At 39.0% G+C, this 27,770-nt stretch overlaps 1 protein-coding gene across 4 annotated transcripts; it reads right to left on the bottom strand.

Moving 5' to 3' along the window:
- Positions 1-659: 659 nt before the first annotated feature.
- LOC121386840 (phytanoyl-CoA dioxygenase, peroxisomal-like) lies at positions 660-27,766 on the bottom strand. 4 transcript variants are annotated; one of them, XR_005959716.1, is made up of 11 exons: positions 27,635-27,766; positions 25,676-25,793; positions 23,047-23,184; positions 19,682-19,831; positions 16,515-16,621; positions 12,902-12,953; positions 12,305-12,372; positions 10,866-10,879; positions 9,903-10,015; positions 4,486-4,585; positions 660-2,735 (listed from the first exon to the last, which is right to left on the bottom strand). XR_005959716.1 is itself a non-coding variant. In XM_041517857.1 (11 exons), the coding sequence occupies exons 2-11, from the start codon at positions 25,772-25,774 to the stop codon at positions 2,676-2,678; spliced, it is 954 nt and encodes a 317-aa protein (XP_041373791.1). In that variant the 5' UTR covers positions 25,775-25,793; positions 27,635-27,766; the 3' UTR covers positions 660-2,675. The 4 variants fall into 4 exon arrangements, 3 of the variants coding, with proteins under 3 accessions (XP_041373791.1, XP_041373790.1, XP_041373793.1); XM_041517857.1 differs by having other exon boundaries at positions 10,813-10,879; XM_041517856.1 differs by lacking the exon at positions 660-2,735 and having other exon boundaries at positions 4,343-4,585; positions 10,813-10,879.
- Positions 27,767-27,770: the final 4 nt, after the last annotated feature.

A 27,770-nucleotide genomic window follows, 5' to 3' on the forward strand; every position in this document is an offset into this window, starting at 1 on the left:
GCACTGACATTGTCTAACTATGATGGCCAAGCTTTAAGTGGTGTTGAGGACCATATACATGAGTGCGAGACAGGGGGCTGGGTGGGGGGAACTCCCACCCCCTAGTGCTGGAGCAAAACCTCTAATACGGGCAAATAGGATACAAATATTCGGGCAACATGTGCTGACCTGAGACTTTTTACCATCGAGCGGATGCTTAACCACTGGACTACGTTCCGTCCCCACAAAAAAGAGGAGTCAGATAAGTTATCTGACAGCCACTGCATGCCCTACATTACACACACACACACACCCCACACCCCTACAATGCACACACACACCCCACCCCCTCCCCCAAACATAACACAATGCACACACACACCCCATCCCCTCCCCCAAACATAACACAATGCACACACACACACACACACACACACACACACACACACACACATATACAATGTATAATGTAGTTGCTCTGCTCTCCATGCTACTGGCTGGAACGAGAAAGTGCCAAATGGACTCACCGACTGGGATCGAGACCCCAAACCGACCGTGCATCAAGTGAAGACTTTTACGACTGGGATGTCCCAAGACTCGATGCTACTGTTAATATTTGATTTCAGTAGACATATTTTGAGGAAGACAACTTCTCTTACCAAAGAAACGTACAACACACATTGAAAATCATTTTGTTTTATTATTAATATAATGGCAGTTGATATTGTAATTACGTAAATTCATATGTAACAAAGCGCCTAGAGTAATATTTAAAATATATTACCAGCAACAATTATGCATTTAATAACAAGTTAAAATTTTGCATATAACAAGAGTGCAAAAATCACAACAAATATTGCATCAAAATGAGAAACCACTAAAAACCCACAACTTAAACACTGAGGTACAATGTGCAAATTTCCCCCATTCCATATAGTATAATTCTGAAACTAACCATTATGTTTCTGTTAGGGCCAGTTAACGTTAAATAATATATATATATATATATATATATATATATATATATATATATCATGGTTTCTGTCGGAGGGTAAAACGGGTATGGCGCCATACCCAAATTTGTATATATATCTGTGAGTGTGTGCCCCCACCCCACTTTCTGACACCTTCCTACGCTCGTGCCAAATCTTAAATTTGTAAGCCAGTTCTCATTTAGAAAAGAAAGGTAAACAATTTTTAAAATATCAGTATTTTAATTTAAAAGTATAATTCTATGAACTTCAAGTGAAATATTTCACATATTTCTCTTTTTTTCCCTAATTTAATAAATGCTGCAAAATACAGTATCAAAGATATTCACCGGACAAGAAAAGCTGGCAGATGGATGGACAATGTTTTAACAAATACATACTATGCATAACAATGGTATCAGGTTGGATGAATGAAATTAATTAATTAAGAATTCTCAATAAATGGCCATCAAATACCATTATGTTTCTCAAGTTGTTTCAGAGCCTACACCATGCATCGAACGGGCTAAAGCAAACTAGAAACTTTGATATATAACAGTGATTTCTAAATTTAATGAAACGGCCATCATTCAAGGAGTGGACTTTTTTGTTTTGTTTTGTTTTCCTACATATCTTTGCCATTGGGATGATTCATAATTATGAACATTTTCATGAGATAAAAATTACTTATTATTATTATTATTTAAATTAAAAAACTGGCCCCTTTCCTGGGAATAAGCCCACCCCATGCTAAGCTCACAATGAGTTGTCTTGGCCCCCTGGTCTTATTTCCGAGCAAATATGGTACTTCCCCTAAAGTCTGAGCAGTTAATGGATACATCTATATAGCCTTTGTCACATTGTACTTTTTGGATTTATTATTGTAAAGAAATGCTGTTTATGCTGTGTCAATATGTATTAATATAAAACTGGTTTTGTTTTGTTTAACGACACCACTAGAGCACATTGATTTATTAATCATTGGCTATTGAATGTCAACCATTTGGTAATTCTGACATATTGTTTTAGAGAAGAAAAAAACCTGATATAGTTTTCCATTTGTACCATCCCACCATCCCAAAGAAAGGATAGCACATCCCAAAGACAGGATAGTACATACCATGGTCTTTGATATACAAGTCATAGTGGACTGGAACGAGAAACCGACGGTAATCGATTCTAGATCGACCATGCATCAGGTGAGTGCTGTACCACTGGGCTACGTCCCGCCCCTTTCACACTGCTTGAAATACCAGGGGAAATTACAAAACATTTCAAACTTAGAGCCATACAGTAAAGCCACTTGTGGTATGTTCTATTTTTATTATGTAACATCAAATTGTATTTTGGCGGAAAGTTGGTGGGGCGGGGTGAGTTGTTAATGCCACCATATGCTTTTAAAACAAAATCTTGCCAGGAAGTGAGAGGGAGTTTCAAAATAGAGCACATTTATATTGTGATGAAAATGTTCATAATTATAACTGGCCCATCAAAAACAACACTTAAAACAGAATTTAAATTGGTTTTGCATCTGGATGGCGGAGAGGAGAGTATGAAAATAAGGCACTTTTTTTTTTTCTTTTTTCTGTGGCACAATTTCCCTGACCAACCTCCCCCAAACTCCCCCCCCCCCCACCCCCGCAACCCCCATTCTCTCCAGCACAATGTTAAATGTATTCCCTCCAGGACAATATTAAATTTATTTCCCCCAGCTTAATGTTAAAGTTATTCCCTCCAGCTTGGGTCATAGACCAATGGAAAGAACTGTCCACACATCTTCTCACCCTGGAATAAAAAAAAAGATAGGAAAGGAATGTTTGTTTAAGGACAACTCAGCACATTTTAAACTACGCTATTTGGAGTAACACATGGTTATTTCATATGCTTATTGTGTCGATTCAGATAGAGATAGAAACGAAAGAAAAGGAATGTTTGTTTAAGGACAACTCAGCACATTTTAAACTACGCTATTTGGAGTAACACATGGTTATTTCATATGCTTATTGTGTCGATTCAGATAGAGATAGAAACGAAAGGAAAGGAATGTTTGTTTAAGGACAACTCAGCACATTTTAAACTACGCTATTTGGAGTAACACATGGTTATTTCATATGCTTATTGTGTCGATTCAGACAGAGATAGAAACGAAAGAAAAGGAATGTTTGTTTAAGGACAACTCAGCACATTTTAAACTACGCTATTTGGAGTAACACATGGTTATTTCATATGCTTATTGTGTCGATTCAGACAGAGATAGAAACGAAAGAAAAGGAATGTTTCTTTAACAATCCCTCAGAACATTCTAAATCACCATGGCTACAGGCCTTAAACTATCCGGCCAACTAAATGTGGTTGTTTTTTGTTTTGTTTGTTTTGTTTTTTGTTTTGTTTTCTTTTTGGAGAGGGGGGGGGGGGGGGGGGGGGGGGGTTGTTCAACCAAAAGTCTACTCAAGTCGCCGAGCTAATAGCTGTAGTGAGAAGTCGAAGTCACTGTTATATTATTGAAACTAATCCAATTTGTAAAACAAAATCACACAAATTATTATATCACGACACCCCGACTCGTGTAGTGTCATAGCCCACGTGTCACCTTGTCGGTCCGTGCTTTGGCGCCAGACTGTAGGCCTACATGCTGCATGTCGCACCGTTTGCAGTGACCAATCAAGTGTTGTTAATTCTCAGCCATATTCGTTTTAGTAATGCCAGAAAATACTTATCAATAATTGTTTTATTACATAATGTCATCCATAAGACTCGTACATTCCTGCTTTGTTTATCAGAATCGAAATACGCCAACACATAATTTCCCCACAATGCCTTAAAACGAAGGGATTTAGTGACGTCACGTAATCCCATGACGTTGTATGACACGCAGTGGAATGCGGAAATAAACATTTGAAACATTACTAAGACAAAAATCAAATTCGAGACCTTATAACTAGCAAGAGTGTCAAAAATCATATTAAAAGCAAAATAAAACACAAAATGTGACAAATCTTATACATTTATACTGAACAGTTACCGTTTACCTCCAAATGCATTTGTTTTATTTGCAACATAAAATCCTGAGAGTGCCGATTCCAACTTATTTTCGTGCTTATATCCAATCAAGGTTCAAGCACGCTGTCTTGGGCACAAAACTCAGATATATGTCTGTCTGTCCAGGACAGAAGGTTGGTGGTTAGTGAGAGAGAAGAGGGTGTAGTTGTCTTACACCTACCCATTGGTGTCGTTAAAACTCGCTCTGAGTGGGAGCCGGTCCCGGGCTACGAACATTGTACCTACCAGACTTATGTCCGATGGCTTAACCACGACGATTTCTGTCCCGAGTCAGACCTCCGATCCTATTGGAGGCCGGACTCGGGACAGGCGTGTTTGAAACCCTAGTAGTATATGGACACGTTAAACCAGTTACTAAGCTAAGCTAACCACAACGCCACCGAGGCCGGTAAATGAAAGTACTGATAAACTGGTACAAGGTGGCTAAGATAAGATATGTTCTTTCAACAGTCATTAGAAAGAAGACTAGACGTACCTTTGGAATGGTGATACCTTTCAGCTGCTCATCATCAGTGTTGGACAGAACACCATCAGCAAAATAATTCAACACGGTCGCACGTCTGGGTCGGTCTGACCTGCAAGAACCGTAACTCTGTCAGCACTTCATAAAAAATTAAAAGTTTGTTTTGTTTAACGACACCACTAGAGCACATTGATTTCATTTTTTTTTTTTTTTTTTTTTTTTTTTTGAACCAGAAATGTCGATAGTGTCAGGGATGGGCCCTGAATCACTATCTTACAGATAATGTTGAACATAAATAATATTAATATTGATTTATTAAGCATCAGCTATTGGATGTCAGACATTTGGTAATTTTAACATATAGTATTAGAGAGGAAACCCGCTAAAAAAAATTCACTAGTAGCAAGGGATCTTTTATATGCACCATCCCATAGATAGGATAGCATATACCACGGCCTTTGATATGACAGTCGTGGGGCATTAGTTGGAACGAGAAATAGCCCAATGAGTACACCGACAGGGATCGATCCCAGACCGACCGCTCACCAGGCGAGCGCTTTACCACTGGTCTACATCTCGCCCCTGTGAGCACTTCTTATTTCAATCATTTAACACGTACTTGAATACTTCAGTATAAGAGACCCATAGGAACCCCATCGGCAAAATAATTCGGTCTGATCCGCAAGAACCGTAACTCTGTTAGCTAGCACTTCTTATGTCAATCATTTAATATGTACGTGCATATATCAGGCCCATAGGATCATAGGCGTTTCAGCTCCCAGAGTTGAAAATGGGCAGAATTTTGAAAATAGCAATTAGTAAAAAAGTTGATAGAATAAAAAAAAATAAAAAAAAATTACAAGCCAAAAATAAAAAGAATTGACTGCACGGCCGATTGTATCGTAAAATGGGTCCAAGTTCTTTACCCACAATGAATATCCATGTCTTAGACAGAACTCTCAAGTGAAATCAGAGGACGTGCCCACAACAGGCGTGCTTGAATAGTTTTGTGATGAAAGCATATAAATAAAATACCCATATTCTGTCATCGATTTGACTCGGTTGTAACCAAGTTCCTTAAATTTATTTGACTCAATTATAACCAAGTTTTTAACAGATTAAAGTGTGATGGCTTAAACCACTACATCAATGGTGATGTCAGTCCACTACCCGTTGTTCAATTTTCTATTGGCCCGTAGGAACACGGAATGGGGGGTGGGGGTGGTTAGCTGGAGGTGCCTTTGCCCCCCCCCCCCACCACCACACACACTCACACACTTCTTGCTGACGAAAATTTATGATTTTCTTCCTTACTCTATATAACTAAAAAAAAAAAAAATCTGTTTCGTGCCTCAGCTACTAGAAACTTTGCCCTCCCTCAACAGAGTTAAAAGTTTGTTTTGTTTAACGACACCATTAGAGCACAACGGCTATTCGATGTCAAACGTTTGGTAACTGTCTTAGAGAGGACAACCGCTTCGTTTTTCCATTAGCAGTAAGGGATCTTTTATATACACCATACCATAGACAGGAATAAGTTAAAGCACATAAAACGGCCTTTGACCAGTTGGAACGCGAAAAAAGCACAATGGATCCACCGAGGTGGTTCGATCCTGTTGCGCAAACACGTTAGGCGAGCACTCAACCCACTGAGCTAAATCACGCCCTCCCCCACTGGAGATCACGCCCTCCCCCACCAGAGATCACGCCCTCCTCCACTGGAGATCACGCCCTCCATCACTGGAGATCATGCCCTCCCCCACTAGAGATCACGCCCTCCCCCACTGGAGATCATGCCCCCACCCACTTCCGATTTCATTCCTATGCATAAGCGTACAAAACAGAGAGGTGCAACTGCCCTCTTGTCCTGCAACAAAACCTCAAATTCTGGCAAAACCTGTCCAGATATTCGGGCAAAATGTGCTAACCTGAGACCTTTTTACCAAGTATTTCAATCATTGTACCCTCGAAATCGATGACAGAAAATGGGTATTTTATTTTATGCTTTCATCACAAAACTATTCAAGCACGCCTGTTGTGGGCAGGACCTCTGATTTCACTTGAGAGTTCTGTCTAAGACATGGATATTCATTGTGGATAAAGAACTTGGACCCGTTTTACGATACAATCTTAGCGCTAAATCACCTTTAATGGCTATTATAACTGCCTTATGCACTTAATGGCTATTATAACTGCCTTATGCACTTAATGGCTATTATAACTACCTTATGCGCTTAATGGCTATTATAACTACCTTATGCACTTAACGGCTATTATAACTACCTTATGCAATTAATGGCTATTATAACTACCTTATGCAATTAATGGCTATTATAACTACCTTATGCACTTAACGGCTATTATAACTGCCTTATGCACTTAATGGCTATTATAACTACCTTATGCAATTAATGGCTATTATAACTACCTTATGCGCTTAATGGCTATTATAACTACCTTATGCAATTAATGGCTATTATAACTACCTTATGCAATTAATGGCTATTATAACTACCTTATGCAATTAATGGCTATTATAACTGCCTTATGCACTTAATGGCTATTATAACTACCTTATGCAATTAATGGCTATTATAACTACCTTATGCACTTAACGGCTATTATAACTACCTTATGCAATTAATGGCTATTATAACTACCTTATGCAATTAATGGCTATTATAACTACCTTATGCAATTAATGGCTATTATAACTACCTTATGCAATTAATGGCTATTATAACTACCTTATGCAATTAACGGCTATTATAACTACCTTATGCGCTTAACGGCTATTATAACTACCTTATGCACTTAACGGCTATTATAACTACCTTATGCGCTTAACGGCTATTATAACTACCTTATGCGCTTAACAGCTATTATAACTACCTTATGCGCTTAACGGCTATTATAACTACCTTATGCGCTTAACGGCTATTATAACTACCTTATGCGCTTAACGGCTATTATAACTACCTTATGCGCTTAACGGCTATTATAACTACCTTATGCGCTTAACGGCTATTATAACTACCTTATGCACTTAACGGCTATTATAACTACCTTATGCGCTTAACGGCTATTATAACTACCTTATGCGCTTAACGGCTATTATAACTACCTTATGCACTTAACGGCTATTATAACTACCTTATGCGCTTAACGGCTATTATAACTACCTTATGCACTTAACGGCTATTATAACTACCTTATGCACTATTATAACTACCTTATGCACTTAACGGCTATTATAACTACCTTATGCGCTTAACGGCTATTATAACTACCTTATGCGCTTAACGGCTATTATAACTACCTTATGCGCTTAATGGCTATTATAACTACCTTATGCACTTAACGGCTATTATAACTACCTTATGCACTTAACGGCTATTATAACTACCTTATGCACTTAACGGCTATTATAACTACCTTATGCACTTAACGGCTATTATAACTACCTTATGCACTTAACGGCTATTATAACTACCTTATGCAATTAATGGCTATTATAACTACCTTATGCAATTAATGGCTATTATAACTACCTTATGCAATTAATGGCTATTATAACTACCTTATGCAATTAATGGCTATTATAACTACCTTATGCACTTAATGGCTATTATAACTACCTTATGCACTTAACGGCTATTATAACTACCTTATGCAATTAATGGCTATTATAACTACCTTATGCAATTAATGGCTATTATAACTACCTTATGCAATTAATGGCTATTATAACTACCTTATGCGCTTAACGGCTATTATAACTACCTTATGCGCTTAACGGCTATTATAACTACCTTATGCACTTAATGGCTATTATAACTACCTTATGCACTATTATAACTACCTTATGCACTTAACGGCTATTATAACTACCTTATGCGCTTAACGGCTATTATAACTACCTTATGCGCTTAACGGCTATTATAACTACCTTATGCACTTAACGGCTATTATAACTACCTTATGCGCTTAATGGCTATTATAACTACCTTATGCACTTAACGGCTATTATAACTACCTTATGCACTTAACGGCTATTATAACTACCTTATGCACTTAACGGCTGTTATAACTACCTTATGCACTTAACGGCTATTATAACTACCTTATGCACTTAACGGCTATTATAACTACCTTATGCACTTAACGGCTATTATAACTACCTTATGCAATTAATGGCTATTATAACTACCTTATGCAATTAATGGCTATTATAACTACCTTATGCAATTAATGGCTATTATAACTACCTTATGCAATTAATGGCTATTATAACTACCTTATGCACTTAATGGCTATTATAACTACCTTATGCACTTAACGGCTATTATAACTACCTTATGCAATTAATGGCTATTATAACTACCTTATGCAATTAATGGTTATTATAACTACCTTATGCGCTTAACGGCTATTATAACTACCTTATGCGCTTCACGGCTATTATAACTACCTTATGCACTTGACGGCTATTATAACTACCTTATGCACTTAACGGCTATTATAACTACCTTATGCACTTAACGGCTATTATAACTACCTTATGCGCTTAACGGCTATTATAACTACCTTATGCACTTAACGGCTATTATAACTACCTTATGCGCTTAACGGCTATTATAACTACCTTATGCACTTAACGGCTATTATAACTACCTTATGCACTATTATAACTACCTTATGCACTTAACGGCTATTATAACTACCTTATGCGCTTAACGGCTATTATAACTACCTTATGCGCTTAACGGCTATTATAACTACCTTATGCACTTAACGGCTATTATAACTACCTTATGCACTTAACGGCTATTATAACTACCTTATGCACTTAACGGCTATTATAACTACCTTATGCGCTTAACGGCTATTATAACTACCTTATGCGCTTAACGGCTATTATAACTACCTTATGCACTTAACGGCTATTATAACTACCTTATGCACTTAACGGCTATTATAACTACCTTATGCACTTAACGGCACAAACCCTAGTTTTAACCCGTCAAAAATGGACACTAAGTTTAGTTAATTTACAAACCTGGATAAAGTTACAACAGAGTGAAAGAAGTGTCTGTGACATTGAATCTTGGAAATATCCTTAAAAACAGACTAGAACTGAAATCAATAACCTCTACTTCTCAGGCGCACGTGCATTTTTAAAACTATGAACAAATGCGTTTTGGGGGTATTACAATCACTAGGATGACCACAAACACTTCGGTTCTACGAAAATGGATACTCTAAACAATAAAATATAAGTAATGTTTGATTTCAGTGATCATAAACATCTCTAACAGTGACAAATATATTGTAGTGTTTTAAAAACTAGGGCCTGTCTCTTTAAGGTGATTTTAGCGCTAAATTGCTTCATAAAACGGGGAGCCCTGTTGTTATTAGACAATGAATACCTGTTGCCATAGGAACCGTGGACAGACAGTGGGTGGTGGAAGCTTGCACAGCCTTTCTTCAAGTCCGAGCTGATGGGTTTGAACTGGGCTTTCTCTTCCTCGGTCAGAACTGTCTGCAATAACAATGATCATTTATTAGTCACTGGCTATTGGACGTCAAAATCTTAGGGTAGAAACCCGCTACATTTTTTCCATTAATAACAAATATTTTTTTATATGAACTATCATACGTTCCACGTTCTTTGATATACCTGTCGTGGTGCACTGGCTGGGCCCACCGACGGGGATCGATCCTAGACCAATCGCATATCAGATGAATGCTTTACCACTGAGCTATGTCCTGCCCTTAAACTGGCGTAGGAGGGGGGGGGGGGGGGGGGGGGAATATGCGAGTATAATGACCTTACACCTACCAAATGAGTCGTTAAAACTCTCTTGGTTGGAGCCGGTACCGGGATGCGAACCCTGTACCTACCTTGTGTCCGATGGCTTAACCACGATGCCACCGAGGCCGCATGGGTATTATAGAGACGATTTTTATTCTGATCTGAACCGTTGTTTGGAATACGGATCGGACATGATAGGTGTAAACAAGATCGCTACACAAATTACTAACATTTAACAACCAACCATTAACCCCTGAGGATATAATGATCATCGCTAGATGGAAACTTGAGTTAAACAGTCATCAAAGAGGGTCGTGTTTTAGAATTTCGAAAATTTGGGTCAATGAAACTTGGCTTGTTTTGACAGGATTCCGTTTTGACCAGGGTCCTGTTTAAACAGATTTCACTGTATAACACAGGTGGCTGGTTAATACAGGTGGTTGCATAACTCATGTGGCCTCGTAATACAGGTGGCCACTAGAGCAGGTTTGACTGTAAATGAAAAACAAAGTGTTTATCTTCACCTGAATTGACTCCATGTCGTAGAAGTTGAAATCCGTCACAGGTAGAGGGTTACCATTTCGATTCCATCTACAAAAGGAAGAAAAAAATGAGAGAGAAATACAAGTTTTAATTTATGTCAGGTGTAACGTTTAACAATGCAGGCCCTGCGTTTTAAGCTGGGTTATTGCCCGCTCCCCACCCCCAGGAGGGCTACAATAAGCACTTGCCCATTTGTCCTGACAAGTGAACATTTACTGGATAATTGGGAATAATTAACGTACCTCAGTGGTTATCAAATGGACAAGCAAAAGAATTATAAAGCAGTATCAAAATTGTGAGCAACTGTTGTACTTTAATAAAACAAAATCAGCGGTGTCGCATCACAAAATGCTACACAAACTTTGTGGGTTGCGAGTTAAATAAACACAGTTTTGATAACACATTTAATCGTCTTACCTCGTGAATATTCGAAAGTAAAGTAAAGTTTGTTTTATTTAACGACGCCGCTAGAGCACATTGATTTTTTATCTTATCATCGGCTATTGGACGTCAAACATATGGTCATTCCGACACTGTTTTTAGAGGAAACCCGCTGTCGCCACATAGGCTACTCTTTTTACGACAGGCAGCAAGGGATCTTTTATTTGCGCTTCCCACAGGCAGGATAGCACAAACCATGGCCTTTGTTGAACCAGTTATGGATCACTGGTCGGTGCAAGTGGTTTACACCTACCCATTGAGCCTTGCGGAGCACTCACTCAGGGTTTGGAGTCGGTATCTCGATTAAAAATCCCATGCCTCGACTGGGATCCGAACCCAGTACCTACCAGCCTGTAGACCAATGGCCTGCCACGACGCCACCGAGGCCGGTGAATATTCGAAATACCAAGAAGTTCCAAGAAAATTGCGAGAGCGATAGTTTCATTCGAGCATCGCTCGCGTCAGCATAGTTTTGCATAACCCATTTTACGTTCACACGTTGAATGTATGACATCATTTACATGATCATGGTGGGTTACCAAAAAAATTAAATGGGTTACATGAATTTGTTTTTGCGTAACCCATAAGTCGCGTACGCAAATTTTCAATTCTTAGAATCCTGGGGCCTAATTCACAAAGCTCTCTTAGGCTCTGCTAGACAACAAAGCATCCTCTTTGTAAGTCTTTTAGCATTGCACTGCGAGGACAAAAAATTGTGAGAGTTTAGTGATTTGGGCCTCTGGTGTGTTCACTGCAGGGATTTAATCCTACGATCAAATCAGATGAGTGCTCTACCCACTGGACTAAATCCCGCCCGCTCACTGGAAGCATTCTGGGAAATTATATAACGCAATGTACGAACCCCCCCCCCCCCCCCCCCACACACACACACACCACCACCACCACAATACAAAATCAAATTATATAATTTGTGGATATTTATATGATTGGAATCATGCCGAAACAATTTGGTGCGTACATTTCCTAGGTGGAGCTATGAGAATGGAGTACAAATCTACAAATGTCACTGACCTGTGAGAGCCAGGGATGTACAGGAGGGGTCCATTGTCAGCGGTCTGCTCGTCTAAGGCAATGTGAATCTGGAAAAATGTGTCTACTACTATACATGTATGTGGACGTGTATATACACATAACAATCAGGGTTTCTGCCAGAGGGTATAGAGAGGGTAACATCATGTACCCTAAAATCTTCAAAATTAATGGTGAAAAAACTCCGTTTGTTTCGTTTAACAACACCACTTGAACACATTGATTTATTAATCATCAGCTATTGGATGCCAGATATTTGGTAATTTTTGACATACATGTACATAGACTTAGAGTATACCAGCTATATTTTTCAGTTAGTAGCAAGGAATGGAACAGGTTAATATTAATGGGTTTGTTTAAAAAAAACCCCGTTGAATCCCACCCGCTCCCAACCCTATAGGCAATGACCAGCATGTTAATGTAAAAACTACATTCATGTAAAAAGTCATGTTCCTAATAAAACACTGCATGTTTCTTCTTCTTGTGACTTAAACATTTTTGTTTAAAATATTCAAATATCCGATGTGTTCTTAGTCTGTCTGCCTTTCTGTCCAGTAAAAATGAGACTTAATTGCTTACTGTCAAGTGCATCATGGGTTTTGTACGAGTCCAGTAAGAATAATCTTGATGCCTGTAAGGAAAATGTTTTCTGAATTACTACATGCAGAATTCCCTTTATATCCTTACAGGAGTTTACGCCTTTTTTGTCACTTACATCTAATGTTTTACAAATACTTTATTGATGTCCTACATGTATATGATTTACAACTTATGACACATGAAATGTGAAACTTACAGACTGCTGCTGATTATGATTCTTGATGTTAAAGAGACAGACCCTAGTTTTTAAACACTAAGGCAGATGTTTCATCGAGACCCTAGTTTATAAACATTAAGGCAGATGTTTCATCGAGACCCTAGTTTATAAACACTAACGCACATGTTTCATCGAGACCCTAGTTTATAAACACTAAGGCAGATGTTTCATCGATACCCTAGTTTATAAACACTAAGGCAGATGTTTCATCGAGACCCTAGTTTATAAACACTAAGGCACATGTTTCATCGAGACCCTAGTTTATAAACACTAAGGCAGATGTTTCATCGAGACCCTAGTTTATAAACACTAAGGCAGATGTTTCATCGAGACCCTAGTTTATAAACACTAAGGCAGATGTTTCATCGAGACCCTAGTTTATAAACACTAAGGCAGATGTTTCATCGAGCCCTAGTTTATAAACACTAAGGCACATGTTTCATCGAGACCCTAGTTTATAAACACTAAGGCACATGTTTCATCGAGCCCTAGTTTATAAACACTAACGCAGATGTTTCATCGAGACCCTAGTTTTTAAACACTAAGGCACATGTTTCATCGAGACCCTAGTTTATAAACACTAAGGCACATGTTTCATCGAGACCCTAGTTTATAAACACTAAGGCACATGTTTCATCGAGACCCTAGTTTATAAACACTAAGGCACATGTTTCATCGAGACCCTAGTTTTTAAACACTAAGGCAGATGTTTCATCTAGACCCTAATTTTTAAACACTAAGGCACATGTTTCATCGAGACCCTAGTTTATAAACACTAAGGCACATGTTTCATCGAGACCCTAGTTTTTAAACACTAAGGCACATGTTTCATCGAGCCCTAGTTTATAAACACTAAGGCAGATGTTTCATCGAGACCCTAGTTTATAAACACTAAGGCACATGTTTCATCGAGACCCTAGTTTATAAACACTAAGGCACATGTTTCATCGAGACCCTAGTTTATAAACACTAAGGCACATGTTTCATCGAGACCCTAGTTTTTAAACACTAAGGCACATGTTTCATCTAGACCCTAGTTTATAAACACTAAGGCACATGTTTCATCTAGACCCTAGTTTTTAAACACTAAGGCACATGTTTCATCTAGACCCTAGTTTTTAAACACTAAGGCACATGTTTCATCTAGACCCTAGTTTATAAACACTAAGGCAGATGTTTCATCGAGACCCTAGTTTATAAACACTAAGGCAGATGTTTCATCGAGACCCTAGTTTATAAACACTAAGGCACTAAGTTTTTCATCGAGACCCTAGTTTACAAAATTGGAACACTAAGGCACGTTTCATCGAGACCCTACCTTAAAAATAGTCTAAAACGCGACTCCATAACAGTTATTTCTCCTACGCACGTGCAGCATTTTGTATTCATCGAGACCAATAAGTTTATAAACCTAAGGCACATGTTTCATCGAAAGTGTAGCCTACTTACGACCCTGTTTGAGTTTTATTAAAAACCAAACTGTAAGGAGTATTGATAACAGATTTAAGAAAGTGTAGCATACTGAGACCCTAGTTTAAAAACAGCGTAAGGCACATTGATTTCATCGAGACCCTACTTACGAGTTTTATGTAAAACACTAAGGCAGACAAACTGTTTTCATCGAGACCCTAGTTTCAGCGTCTGTCCCTGTAAGGAGTATTGATAACGTAAAAGTGTAGCCTACTTACGACAAACTGTTTGACGTTAAATTAAAAACCAGCGTCTGTCCCTGTAAGGAGTATTGATAACAGATTTAAGAAAGTGTAGCCTACTTACGACAAACTGTTTGACGTTAAATTAAAAACCAGCGTCTGTCCCTGTAAGGAGTATTGATAACAGATTTAAGAAAGTGTAGCCTACTTACGACAAATAGTCTAAAACAGCGACTGTCCATAACAGTTATGTTCTACGACAAACTGTTTACGTTAAATTAAAAACCACGTGCGTATTGATTTTAAGAAAAGCCTACTTACGACAAACTGTTTGACGCAGCGTCTGTCCCTTAAAGATAACAGATTAAGAAAGTGTACACCGACAAATGACCGAAAACCAGCGTCTTCGTGTAAGGAGATTGATAACAGATTTAAGAAAGTGTAGCCTACTTACGACAAACTGTTTGACGTTAAATTAAAAACCAGCGTCTGTCCTGTAAGGAGTATTGATAACAGATTTAAGAAAGTGTAGCCTACTTACGACAAACTGTTTGACGTTAAATTAAAAACCAGCGTCTGTCCCTGTAAGGAGTATTGATAACAGATTTAAGAAAGTGTAGCCTACTTACGACAAACTGTTTGACGTTAAATTAAAAACCAGCGTCTGTCCCTGTAAGGAGTATTGATAACAGATTTAAGAAAGTGTAGCCTACTTACGACAAACTGTTTGACGTTAAATTAAAAACCAGCGTCTGTCCCTGTAAGGAGTATTGATAACAGATTTAAGAAAGTGTAGCCTACTTACGACAAACTGTTTGACGTTAAATTAAAAACCAGCGTCTGTCCCTGTAAGGAGTATTGATAACAGATTTAAGAAAGTGTAGCCTACTTACGACAAACTGCTTGACGTTAAATTAAAAAGCGATTTTACAAACAATAAAGGAAGGAATGTAATAAATACAGAACTTCACATACATTGTTTTCGCTGCCTATGTATTGCACTCGATTATTGTGCACAATGACATACACGTACCACTCAACCACTACCCGGTCTCGTGGAATATCACGTATTTATCCAGGCGTTCTGTCGGTCCGAACATAGGCTCCTTCCCAAAACAAAGTGGCACTGACAATTCCCGATTTCTATGTTAAACATTCCCAATACACATATTTAATATATGTCTGTTGTAATAAATTAATTTAACAGTGGTGGACTGCATCATTCAGTGGCCTGAAAACAATATTCCAAGTATATATAATATTCACAATCCCATCAGACACATGGGATCCTGGCAGAAAATCCAGGATAAATTTTAAATATCTTCTTGCAAAAAACAAATAAACCTGTGCAATAAATGTATGTTAAGTTCTGTTTATCCTGCAACCACCGTTTCTATTGGCAGACTATGATGACGGATAAAACATAGTCATATCCTGCAACTAGCAGGACATGACTTTTGACGTCACTCATATGACGTCACACGCATTACATTACAAAATCGCTCATTTGACCTCTAGGTCATCGTACAATGTGGCTGAAATAACAGAAATAACAGCTTTTCTCCGTAATGGTTATGGCTGCAGGAAAATGATATTAACTAGTTAATGACGTCGGATATCTGCTTTATCCTGTTCAGGCCGCAGGAGAAATTCCCATTCTTACCTTCACAGGACAAAGCAGATATCCGACATCATTAACTAGTTATTATTTATATATATTTACCAGGCGACCACCCCGCCGTGGTTCGGGGGTTTAGCAAACATCTGGTCGTGCCACAGTCTCACCGGAACCCCTTGCCGCGACTCGTCAAGCAGCTGTGACGCGGGAACCTGAAACAAACAACATATCAGGTCAAAGTTCACAAACATACATTGCGTTCAATATAGAGATGTGCAGTATAAACAGTATACCGAAATATAAATTTTGTATAATACATTGTCTATATATATATATATATATATATATATATATATATATATATATATATATATATATATATATATATACAGTCGAACTTCGTTAACTCGAAGTTGAAGGGGACGACGAAATAGTTCGAGTTTCAGGGAGTTCGAGTTTTCGAAATTCGTACAGCAGACCCCAAAGTGAAACTGCATTGTAGTATTATCATTTCGTTAATATCGGAAGACACGTTTGCTGCTCCATCCCTGTCCCCAACACTACATATATACACAACAATATATATATACGCGATATTTATTATAGTGTATCAGTAAATTATGCATAAGTATATAGTTTGCAAACAACAAACTACTAGTTTAAGAATGGAAACGATAAGTTCACTTCTTCGGAACGATTCGTAACTGGCTGATGCATTAAAATTAGAGCACTTTGTTAATTCTAATAATTCTAATAATTGGCCTTGGCAATATATCTTGGCACGTATCACAATTCATCTTCCTGTATCAATATATATTGCAATAAGAAACGTTTTTCGGCAAAACCTATCAATAGTTCACTACATTTTAAAATACCGTAGGGCGATTCAAGGCATTGGGATCGATCAGTTAAAGTAGGGTTAGGAATCAGTTAGAAGTCCATCATCATTTTGTCCAGCCCTAGGAAAAACCCAGCTTGATAGTCTTTAATATACAAGTCGTCATTTAATAGCTAGACTAAGAAATAGCCCTAAGGGTCCATCGAAGGAAATAGATCCTAGATATACCGCACATCATCCGAGCAGGCTACGTCCCGTCCTCCTTGTGAGGTACTATACTTACGACAGCCTGTGGTAGAAAGATCAGATCGTGGAACAACTTGATGACTCTCCACTGTCCCAGACCATGCATCAACACGTTGTTCGTGTGTGGGGTGTACTTACGACAGCCTGTGGTAGAAAGATCAGATCGTGGAACAACTTGGTGACTCTCCACTGTCCCAGACCATGCATCAACACGTTGTTCGTGTGTGGGGTACTATACTTACGACAGCCTGTGGTAGAAAGATCAGATCGTGGAACAACTTGGTGACTCTCCACTGTCCCAGACCATGCATCAACACGTTGTTCGTGTGTGAGGTACTATACTTACGACAGCCTGTGGTAGAAAGATCAGATCATGGAACAACTTGATGACTCTCCACTGTCCCAGACCATGCATCAACACGTTGTTCATGTGTGGGGTGTACTTACGACAGCCTGTGGTAGAAAGATCAGATCGTGGAACAACTTGGTGACTCTCCACTGTCCCAGACCATGCATCAACACGTTGTTCGTGTGTGGGGTACTATACTTACGACAGCCTGTGGTAGAAAGATCAGATCGTGGAACAACTTGGTGACTCTCCACTGTCCCAGACCATGCATCAACACGTTGTTCGTGTGTGAGGTACTATACTTACGACAGCCTGTGGTAGAAAGATCAGATCATGGAACAACTTGATGACTCTCCACTGTCCCAGACCATGCATCAACACGTTGTTCATGTGTGGGGTGTACTTACGACAGCCTGTGGTAGAAAGATCAGATCGTGGAACAACTTGGTGAGTCTCCACTGTCCCAGACCATGCATCAACACGTTGTTCGTGTGTGGGGTGTACTTACGACAGCCTGTAGTAGAAAGATCAGATCGTGGAACAACTTGATGACTCTCCACTGTCCCAGACCATGCATCAACACGTTGTTCGTGTGTGAGGTACTATACTTACGACAGCCTGTGGTAGAAAGATCAGATCGTGGAACAACTTGGTGAGTCTCCACTGTCCCAGACCATGCATCAACACGTTGTTCGTGTGTGGGGTGTACTTACGACAGCCTGTGGTAGAAAGATCAGATCGTGGAACAACTTGGTGACTCTCCACTGTCCCAGACCATGCATCAACACGTTGTTCGTGTGTGGGGTACTATACTTACGACAGCCTGTGGTAGAAAGATCAGATCGTGGAACAACTTGGTGACTCTCCACTGTCCCAGACCATGCATCAACACGTTGTTCATGTGTGGGGTGTACTTACGACAGCCTGTGGTAGAAAGATCAGATCGTTGAACAACTTGGTGACTCTCCACTGTCCCAGACCATGCATCAACACGTTGTTCATGTGTGGGGTGTACTTACGACAGCCTGTAGTAGAAAGATCAGATCGTGGAACAACTTGATGATTCTCCACTGTCCCAGACCATGCATCAACACGTTGTTCATGTGTGGGGTACTATACTTACGACAGCCTGTGGTAGAAAGATCAGATCATGGAACAACTTGGTGACTCTCCACTGTCCCAGACCATGCATCAACACGTTGTTCGTGTGTGGGGTGTACTTACGACAGCCTGTGGTAGAAAGATCAGATCATGGAACAACTTGGTGACTCTCCACTGTCCCAGACCATGCATCAACACGTTGTTCATGTGTGGGGTGTACTTACGACAGCCTGTGGTAGAAAGATCAGATCGTGGAACAACTTGGTGACTCTCCACTGTCCCAGACCATGCATCAACACGTTGTTCGTGTGTGGGGTACTATACTTACGACAGCCTGTGGTAGAAAGATCAGATCATGGAACAACTTGATGAGTCTCCACTGTCCCAGACCATGCATCAACACGTTGTTCGTGTGTGGGGTGTACTTACGACAGCCTGTGGTAGAAAGATCAGATCGTGGAACAACTTGGTGACTCTCCACTGTCCCAGACCATGCATCAACACGTTGTTCGTGTGTGGGGTACTATACTTACGACAGCCTGTGGTAGAAAGATCAGATCGTGGAACAACTTGGTGACTCTCCACTGTCCCAGACCATGCATCAACACGTTGTTCGTGTGTGAGGTACTATACTTACGACAGCCTGTGGTAGAAAGATCAGATCGTGGAACAACTTGGTGAGTCTCCACTGTCCCAGACCATGCATCAACACGTTGTTCGTGTGTGGGGTGTACTTACGACAGCCTGTGGTAGAAAGATCAGATCGTGGAACAACTTGGTGAGTCTCCACTGTCCCAGACCATGCATCAACACGTTGTCAGGGTCACCAGATTGGTTGCTGCTGTATTCATACATCATTTCCATCCCAGGATGCTTCTCATCACTTCCCTAACAACCGAATAACAACACATTTATCAACAACAACAACAACAATAACAATAATAATAATAATAACACAATACAAATACGCTGCTATCCATGCACCCCAACCCCTAAACAACAATGCATTTATACAAAAGATTAACAACAATAATAAGACCGGTATTAATAATAGAATGCAAACACACTGCTGCCCTCCCCACCCAAGCTGGTTTGAATAATCACTATGAACTATAATCTGTCGGGATCTCCCCTAATCCCCCCCCCCCCCCCCCCAAAGTGCTGGTTTGAATAATCACTATGAACTATAATCTGTCGGGATCTCCCCCCCCCCCCCCCCTCCCCCCAAAGTGCTGGTTTGAATACTCACTATGAACTTAAAGTATTTGTAATCTGTCAGGATCCTGTCACCACCACCCCACCCCAAGGTGGTTTGAAAGTATGAAGTAATTGGTTTGAAAGAAATGTTTTATTTAACGATGCACACAACACATTTTATTTACGGTTATATGGCGTCAGACATATGGTTAAGGACCACACAGATTTTGAGAGGAAACCCGCTGTCGCCACTACATGGGCTACTCTTTCTGATTAGCAGCAAGGGATCTTTTATTTGCGCTTCCCACAGGCAGGATAGCACAAACCATGGCCTTTGTTTTTACCAGTTATGGATCACTGGTCGGTGCAAGTGGGTTACACCTACCCACTGAGCCTTGAGGAGCACTCACTCTGGGTTTGGAGTCGGTATCTGGATTAAAAATACCATGCCTCGACTGGGATCCGAACCCAGTACCTACCAGCCTGTAGACCGATGGCCTAACCACGACGCATCCGAGGCCGGTAAATTGGTTTGAATACTCACTATGAAGTACTTCTTTGAATACTCACTATGAAGTACTTGCTTTGAATACTCACTATGAAGTACTTGCTTTGAATACTGACTATGAAGTACTTGTTTTGAATACTCACTATGATGTACTTGGATTGAATACTCACTATGAAGTACTTGGATTGAATACTCACTATGAAGTACTTGCTTTGAATACTCACTATGAAGTACTTGCTTTGAATACTCGCAATGAAGTACTTGCTTTCAATACTCACTATGAAGTACTTGCTTTGAATACTCGCTATGGAGTACATGGTTTGAATATTCATTGTAAAGTGCTTGCTTTGAATACTCACTATGAAGTACTTGTTTTGAATACTCACTGTGAAGTACTTGTTTTGAATACTCACTATGAAGTACTTGGTTTGAATACTCACTGCGAAGTACTTGGTTTGAATACTCACTGAGAAGTACTTGTTTTGAATACTCACAATGAAGTACTTGGTTTGAATACTCACTATGACATACTTGCTTTGAATACTCACTATGAAGTACTTGCTTTGAATACTCACTATGAAGTACTTGTTTGAATACTCACTATGAAGTACTTGGTTTGAATACTCACTATGAAGTACTTAGATTGAATACTCACTATGAAGTACTTCGATTAAATACTCACTATGAAGTACTTGGTCTGAATACTGACTATTAAGTATTTAGATTGAATACTCACTATGAAGTAATTGTTTGAATACTCACTGTAAAGTACTTGCTTTGATACTCACTATGAAGTACTTGGATTGAATACTCACTAAGAAGTACATGGTTTGAGTACTGACTATGAAGTACTGGCTTTGAATACTCACTATGAAGTACTTGCTTTGAATACTCACTTTGAAGTACTTGGTGTGAATACTCACTATGAAGTACTTGGTTTGAATACTCACTGTGAAGTACTTGGTTTGAATACTCACTGTGAAGTACTTGTTTTGAATACTCACTATGAGGTACTTGGTTTGAATACTCACTATGACATACTTGCTTTGAATACTCACTATGAAGTACTTGCTTTGAATACTCACTATGAAGTACTTGTTTGAATACTCACTATGAAGTACTTGGTTTGAATACTCACTATGAAGTACTTAGATTGAATACTCACTATGAAGTACTAGGACTAAATACTCACTATGAAGTACTTGGTCTGAATATTCACTATGAAGTACATGGTTTGAATACTCACTATTAAGTATTTAGATTGAATACTCACTATGAAGTACTTGGATTGAATACTCACTAAGAAGTACATGGTTTGAGTACTGACTATGAAGTACTTGGTCTGAATATTCACTATGAAGTACATGGTTTGAATACTCACTATTAAGTATTTAGATTGAATACTCACTATGAAGTACTTGGATTGAATACTCACTAAGAAGTACATGGTTTGAGTACTGACTATGAAGTACTTGCTTTCAATACTGACAATGAAGTACTTGAATACTCACTATGAAGTACTTAGACTGAATACTCACTATGAAGTACTTGCTTTCAATACTGACAATGAAGTACTTGAATACTCACTATGAAGTACTTAGACTGAATACTCACTATGAAGTACTTGGATTGAATACTCACTAAGAAGTACATGGTTTGAGTACTGACTATGAAGTACTATTGGCTTTGAATACTCGCTATGAAGTACTTGCTTTGAATACTCACTTTGAAGTACTTGGTGTGAATACTCACTATGAAGTACTTGGTTTGAATACTCACTGTGGAGTACTTGGTTTGAATACTCAGTGTGAAGTACTTGGTTTGAATACTCACTGTGAAGTACTTGTTTTGAATACTCACAATGAGGTACTTGGTTTGAATACTCACTATGACATACTTGCTTTGAACACTCACTATGAAGTACTTGCTTTGAATACTCACTATGAAGTACTTGTTTGAATACTCACTATGAAGTACTTGGTTTGAATACTCACTATGAAGTACTTACTTTCAATACTGACTATGAAGTACTTGAATTGAATACTCACTATGAAGTACTTAGACTGAATACTCACTATGAAGTACTTGGGTTGAATACTCACTGTGAAGTACTTGCCTTAAATACTCACTATGAAGTACTTGGATTGAATACTCACTATGAAGTTCTTGGATTGAATACTCACTATGAAGTACTTGGATTGATTACTCACCATGAAGTATTTGTTTAAATACTCACTATGAAGTACTTGGTTTTAATACTCATTAGGAAGTACTTGCTTTGAATACTCACTATGAAGTACTTGGTGTGAATACTCACTATGAAGTACTTGCTTTGAATACTCACTATGAAGTACTTGCTTTAAATATTCACTATGAAGTACTTAGTGTGAATACTCACTATGAAGTACTTGTAATCCGCTATGATCCTGTCACACTGTTCCTCAGACAGCAGTCGTATGTTGGACAGGAAGCCATCTTTCCAGAACTGCGCCACCTGTTGGTCAGACAGGAGGAAGTCACTCCACGCAGATTTATCCTGTAGACAGAACAGAGACGTCAACGTTAATGATGTAAAGACTGATCCATACCCCATCCCAACAATGTATCCCCTCCCCAGGTGCACGCTCTACAAAATAAACTAATTAATCCTGCCACCCCCAAGGAGTGAAACATGCATGGTCCAAAGGACAATGATTCAAAATCTTAGTTTAACCTAGGTAACCAATTGTTTTGTTACATGGATTTTATTTGAGTTTACTTATAACCTAATAAATATTACCTCACACTTGCATTGAAATGATAGATAACGTCAAATTGTAAGACTCAGAATTAAAACTTGGAGTAAACCAGGGAACGTTTTGTTCAGTATCACGACGCTGTTTACCATGTCATTATCAGAGATCGCTACAGTCTAGATCTAGCTGTTTTAGCAGTACTCTCAAAATTAATGCTTGTTTTATTTTATCTTTGTAGCATGATTTAGCTCAGTCGGTTGAGTGTTGTCTTGAGGTCCTTACATCACATGATCGAATCACCTCGGTGGATTCATTCAACTGATTGTGTTTTCCTCGTTCAAACCAATGCACCACAACTGGTCAAAGGCCGTATAGTGTTTTTTCCAGAAAAGAAGCTTTGGGTATGGCGTTATGGAAGTGAATGCAACCAGTCAACAGAGAGCGGGGGGGGGGGGGGGGGGGGGGGGGGGGGGGGGGGGGGGGGGGGGGGGGGGGGGGGGGGGGGGGGGGGAGGTGGCTCTCCAGAAAGAAAATGGGTTAAGTTGAGGGTTAGTGTTAAGAAAATCATATAGTGATGAATAAGAGTCATTCATTTTGTTAAAAGGTTAACTTAAAAAAAAAAAAAAATCGGCAAAAAAATGTGTATGAGCCATAGTATGTGCTATCCTGTCTGTGAGACAGTGCTTATAAAAGTTTACTCGATCACTTGCTATGTCAGAGATTGGATGTGTGAGAGACGTGCCTGAACCTTAATTGGATAGAGGCACGTTAATAGAGTTTACGCTACGCTTATAAAAGATCCCTTGCTGCATTAGGAAAAATGAGGCAAGTTTCCGCTATACTTGTCAGAATTGCCAAATGTTTTACATCCAATAGGTGATGATTAATATGTTTTTGTCAATGTGCTATAGTGGTTTCTTTAAACAAAACAAACTTGAACGTTTTGTGGCATGTAATATCTTGGTTGGCTGGGAGTTTCTAGGAAAGGTTATCATGTATATACACAGTCAATGTCATATTACCATGACCTACTTGTACATGACACTGTATATCTCTGTTATCTCAGCAACACCAGGATATCTTGACGACAAAACTTTGTCCTATATAGTAGGGTCTCCACGACTACTGGAGTACTCGGTCACGGGTCGAGTCTAGCAAGACTTGAGTTCGTTCACAGGACTCGAGTACCCGTGCAAGGTGGAATACAATTATCAACTATAATACAATGGACAATGTAGGACAATAATCGACGATATAAGCTACACAAAAATTATATGATCATGCGCTAGTTTCTCTTTTTAATCTGTCACAACACTGAACGTATCAACCGGTTTCTAAATGCAATACAATTGCATAGTTTGGCATTCATGTTCAGCGCTGGAATTAAGATGCATAATGCTATTTTATTTTATTCCTTAATCTCATCATCATCTAGATTAAGTGTCGGGTACCCGTGTCCAGGTCGAATTTGACCTTCGAGTACCCGTGTCCGGGTCGAGTTTGACCTTCGAGTACCCGTGTCCGGGTCGAGTTTGACCTTCGAGTACCCGAGCCCAATAGTTTGGATTCGTGGGGGCCCTACTATATAGAAAATAGTTTTCGTCGACAAAGTGTTGATTCAGTTTGATTAAAATGGAGATAACGAAATTTTACTGTGTGTAGAGGCCATTTGTAAAGTGTTGTATTATTATCCACGTACGTCATTTTGACAAAACATCTTAGTACCGATACACAAATTTTCATATTTTGAGGCATTGTGAAAAACGTCCGGAAAATATATTTTTGTATCTCCTAAGTTCAATGGCCATAACTCTATGATAAATGGGTAAATTGACATTAAACATTATACGGTACACCAAATTTCAGCTGAATATCTTGAGGCATTGCAAGAAAACAAGTTTGGAAAACAAAGTTTGGTATCTCCTAATTTCAAGAGTCATACTTGTATCAACAATGCACCCTTTTTGAGCATTTGTTTTCTTAATTTCCATTTGATAAATCTAGAACTTTAACTGAAGTGCTCTTTTCAGCCGATGGACCATATGTCATTTTTCTCTTGCCCTTAGTATCTAGCGCCTTTAAATGTTCCCCCGAGTCCTTGATAGATATGCAGTAACTATGCACCATTAGACATATAGTTATACTACTGATTGATAACAAACATACACAAGTGAACCAATCTCCTATTGGCTGGTTATACTAACATTGATGGGAGTAAACTGTTTTCCTATTAGCTGATTTTACTAACCTTAATAGGAGTAAACATTTCTCTTATTGGCTGATTATACTAACCTCGATGGGAGTAAACAGTTCTCCTATTGGCTGGTCCACGGTGCTCCAGTCAGGGACTCCAGGTAAAAACTCCACTGGTTTAATGTCGGCAGATGTCATAATGTAGGTAGTCCTATTTCTGAAAGCATAATATAGAGATTATATATATATATATATACACACACACACACACGCACACACACACACAGACACACACATACATACACACACACACACATACAAACACACACACAGCCACAGACACACACACACCCGCGCACACACAACACACACACACACACACACACGCGCGCGCGCGCACACACATACACATACACCTGCGCACACACACACACCCGCGCACACACACACACCCGCGTGAACACGCACGCACGTACGCACTCACATACACACACACGCGCACACACACACACACACACACACACACGCGCGCGCGCGCGCGCGCACACACATAAAGTAACCGGCGATAAGCATATGACAAAATGACGTAAACAATAGAATTAAATGAGAGTGTTCTTCCATGTACGAGAACTCGAGTCACGTGAACGGTGCCCGAGTACTCGAGTACTTGTGGAGACCCCAAATGCTGCTATAAAATCTAGTAGTTTGTTTGTTTTTTTCTAGCTCGTTTAAGCATCATGCAACTTCATGCATGCCTCAATAGTCTAGCGCCACCTTGCCTTAATCAGCACATGCATGCTACCGTTAAACAAATCTTTTTGAATAATTAATTTCAAAATTGCCTTTATAAAACACTCAGAAAATATTCTTGTCATATATCTTGTCATTAATTAATTAAAGCAAGCGCATTTATATTTCAATTTTTTTAATTCTTTTATTATTATTCTTTTATTATTATTATTATTATTTTTTTTTTTTTTTTTTTTTTTTTGGGCGGGTGTGTGTGTGTGTCTTTAATAAATAAAAAAGTGCCCTGAAAATGGAAAAAAGATGCCCCAAAAGTGTTTTGTCTACTATACCTTGATACATTTCTAGGCAAAACACAATCTACTGTAAACAAATGTGATGGTATTTTCAAGTCATAAAGTTATTGTATAGCTAAAGAGAAAAAAAAAAATTCTCGCTCAGAACTTCTTGGCCGATTAGCTTTCGAACGTCAGACCACTTGGGCTAATTAGCCCAGAGGTAAACAGTTCTCACCTGATATCTATAGGATCAGTTACCATCCTGTGTCCATTGGGCTTTTTCTCGTTCCAGCCAGTGCTCAATACCTAAAGATACATTTTATTAATTGGGGGGGGGGGGGGGGGGGTAGCCCTGTGTTAAAGCGCTCGCTTGACGTGCGGTCGGTCTAGGATCGATCCCCGTTGGTGGGCCCACTGGGCTATGACTCATTCCAGCCAGTGCACCACGACTGGTATATCAAAGGCCGTGGCACGTGCTATCTTTTCTGTAGGATAGCACATATAAAAGATCCCTATTTTAGAATTACTAAATGTTTGAAATTCAATAGCCGACAATTAATAAATCAATGCTCTACTGGTATTGTTAAAACAGGCGTGTTTGAACAGTTATCTGCTGGACGCATGTAACAAATAACCCACAGCCTTACCCTAATCAAAACGCCATATGACCTAAATAAAATATGTTAATGTCATCGTTAGATAAATTATAATACATTTCTTCATCTTTTTTATTTAAAAAAAATTAAATATTATTATTAATTTTTTAAGCATGTATTTATTTTTTAATTATTATTATTATTGTTTATTATTATTATTATTGTTAGTATTATTGTTATTATTATTATTATTGTTTATTATTATTATTATTTATATTTATTATATTTTTACGACTGTTCCGTAGCCACATTCGCTCCTGAAATGGTATACGCATTCGTACGTATACCATCACATATACGGTACAGGCACGAACGCAGCTCTTACTTACAGGTACAGATAATCGAATCTAAAACACATATTATGCAGTGTCACTTACGTGTCCGCTCAAAAAACACGCGTGGCGAGCAGCAAGAGATGATAACAGAATCCAATAATTATACAAAGTTAGATCGTAATTAGTGGTTTGTTCGTTCTTTGGGCCCGGAAACGTAAACATGCAGCTCCCGCCTACA

Source organism: Gigantopelta aegis, chromosome 12 (assembly GCF_016097555.1).
Source record: "Gigantopelta aegis isolate Gae_Host chromosome 12, Gae_host_genome, whole genome shotgun sequence".
Lineage (NCBI taxonomy): Eukaryota > Metazoa > Mollusca > Gastropoda > Neomphalida > Peltospiridae > Gigantopelta > Gigantopelta aegis.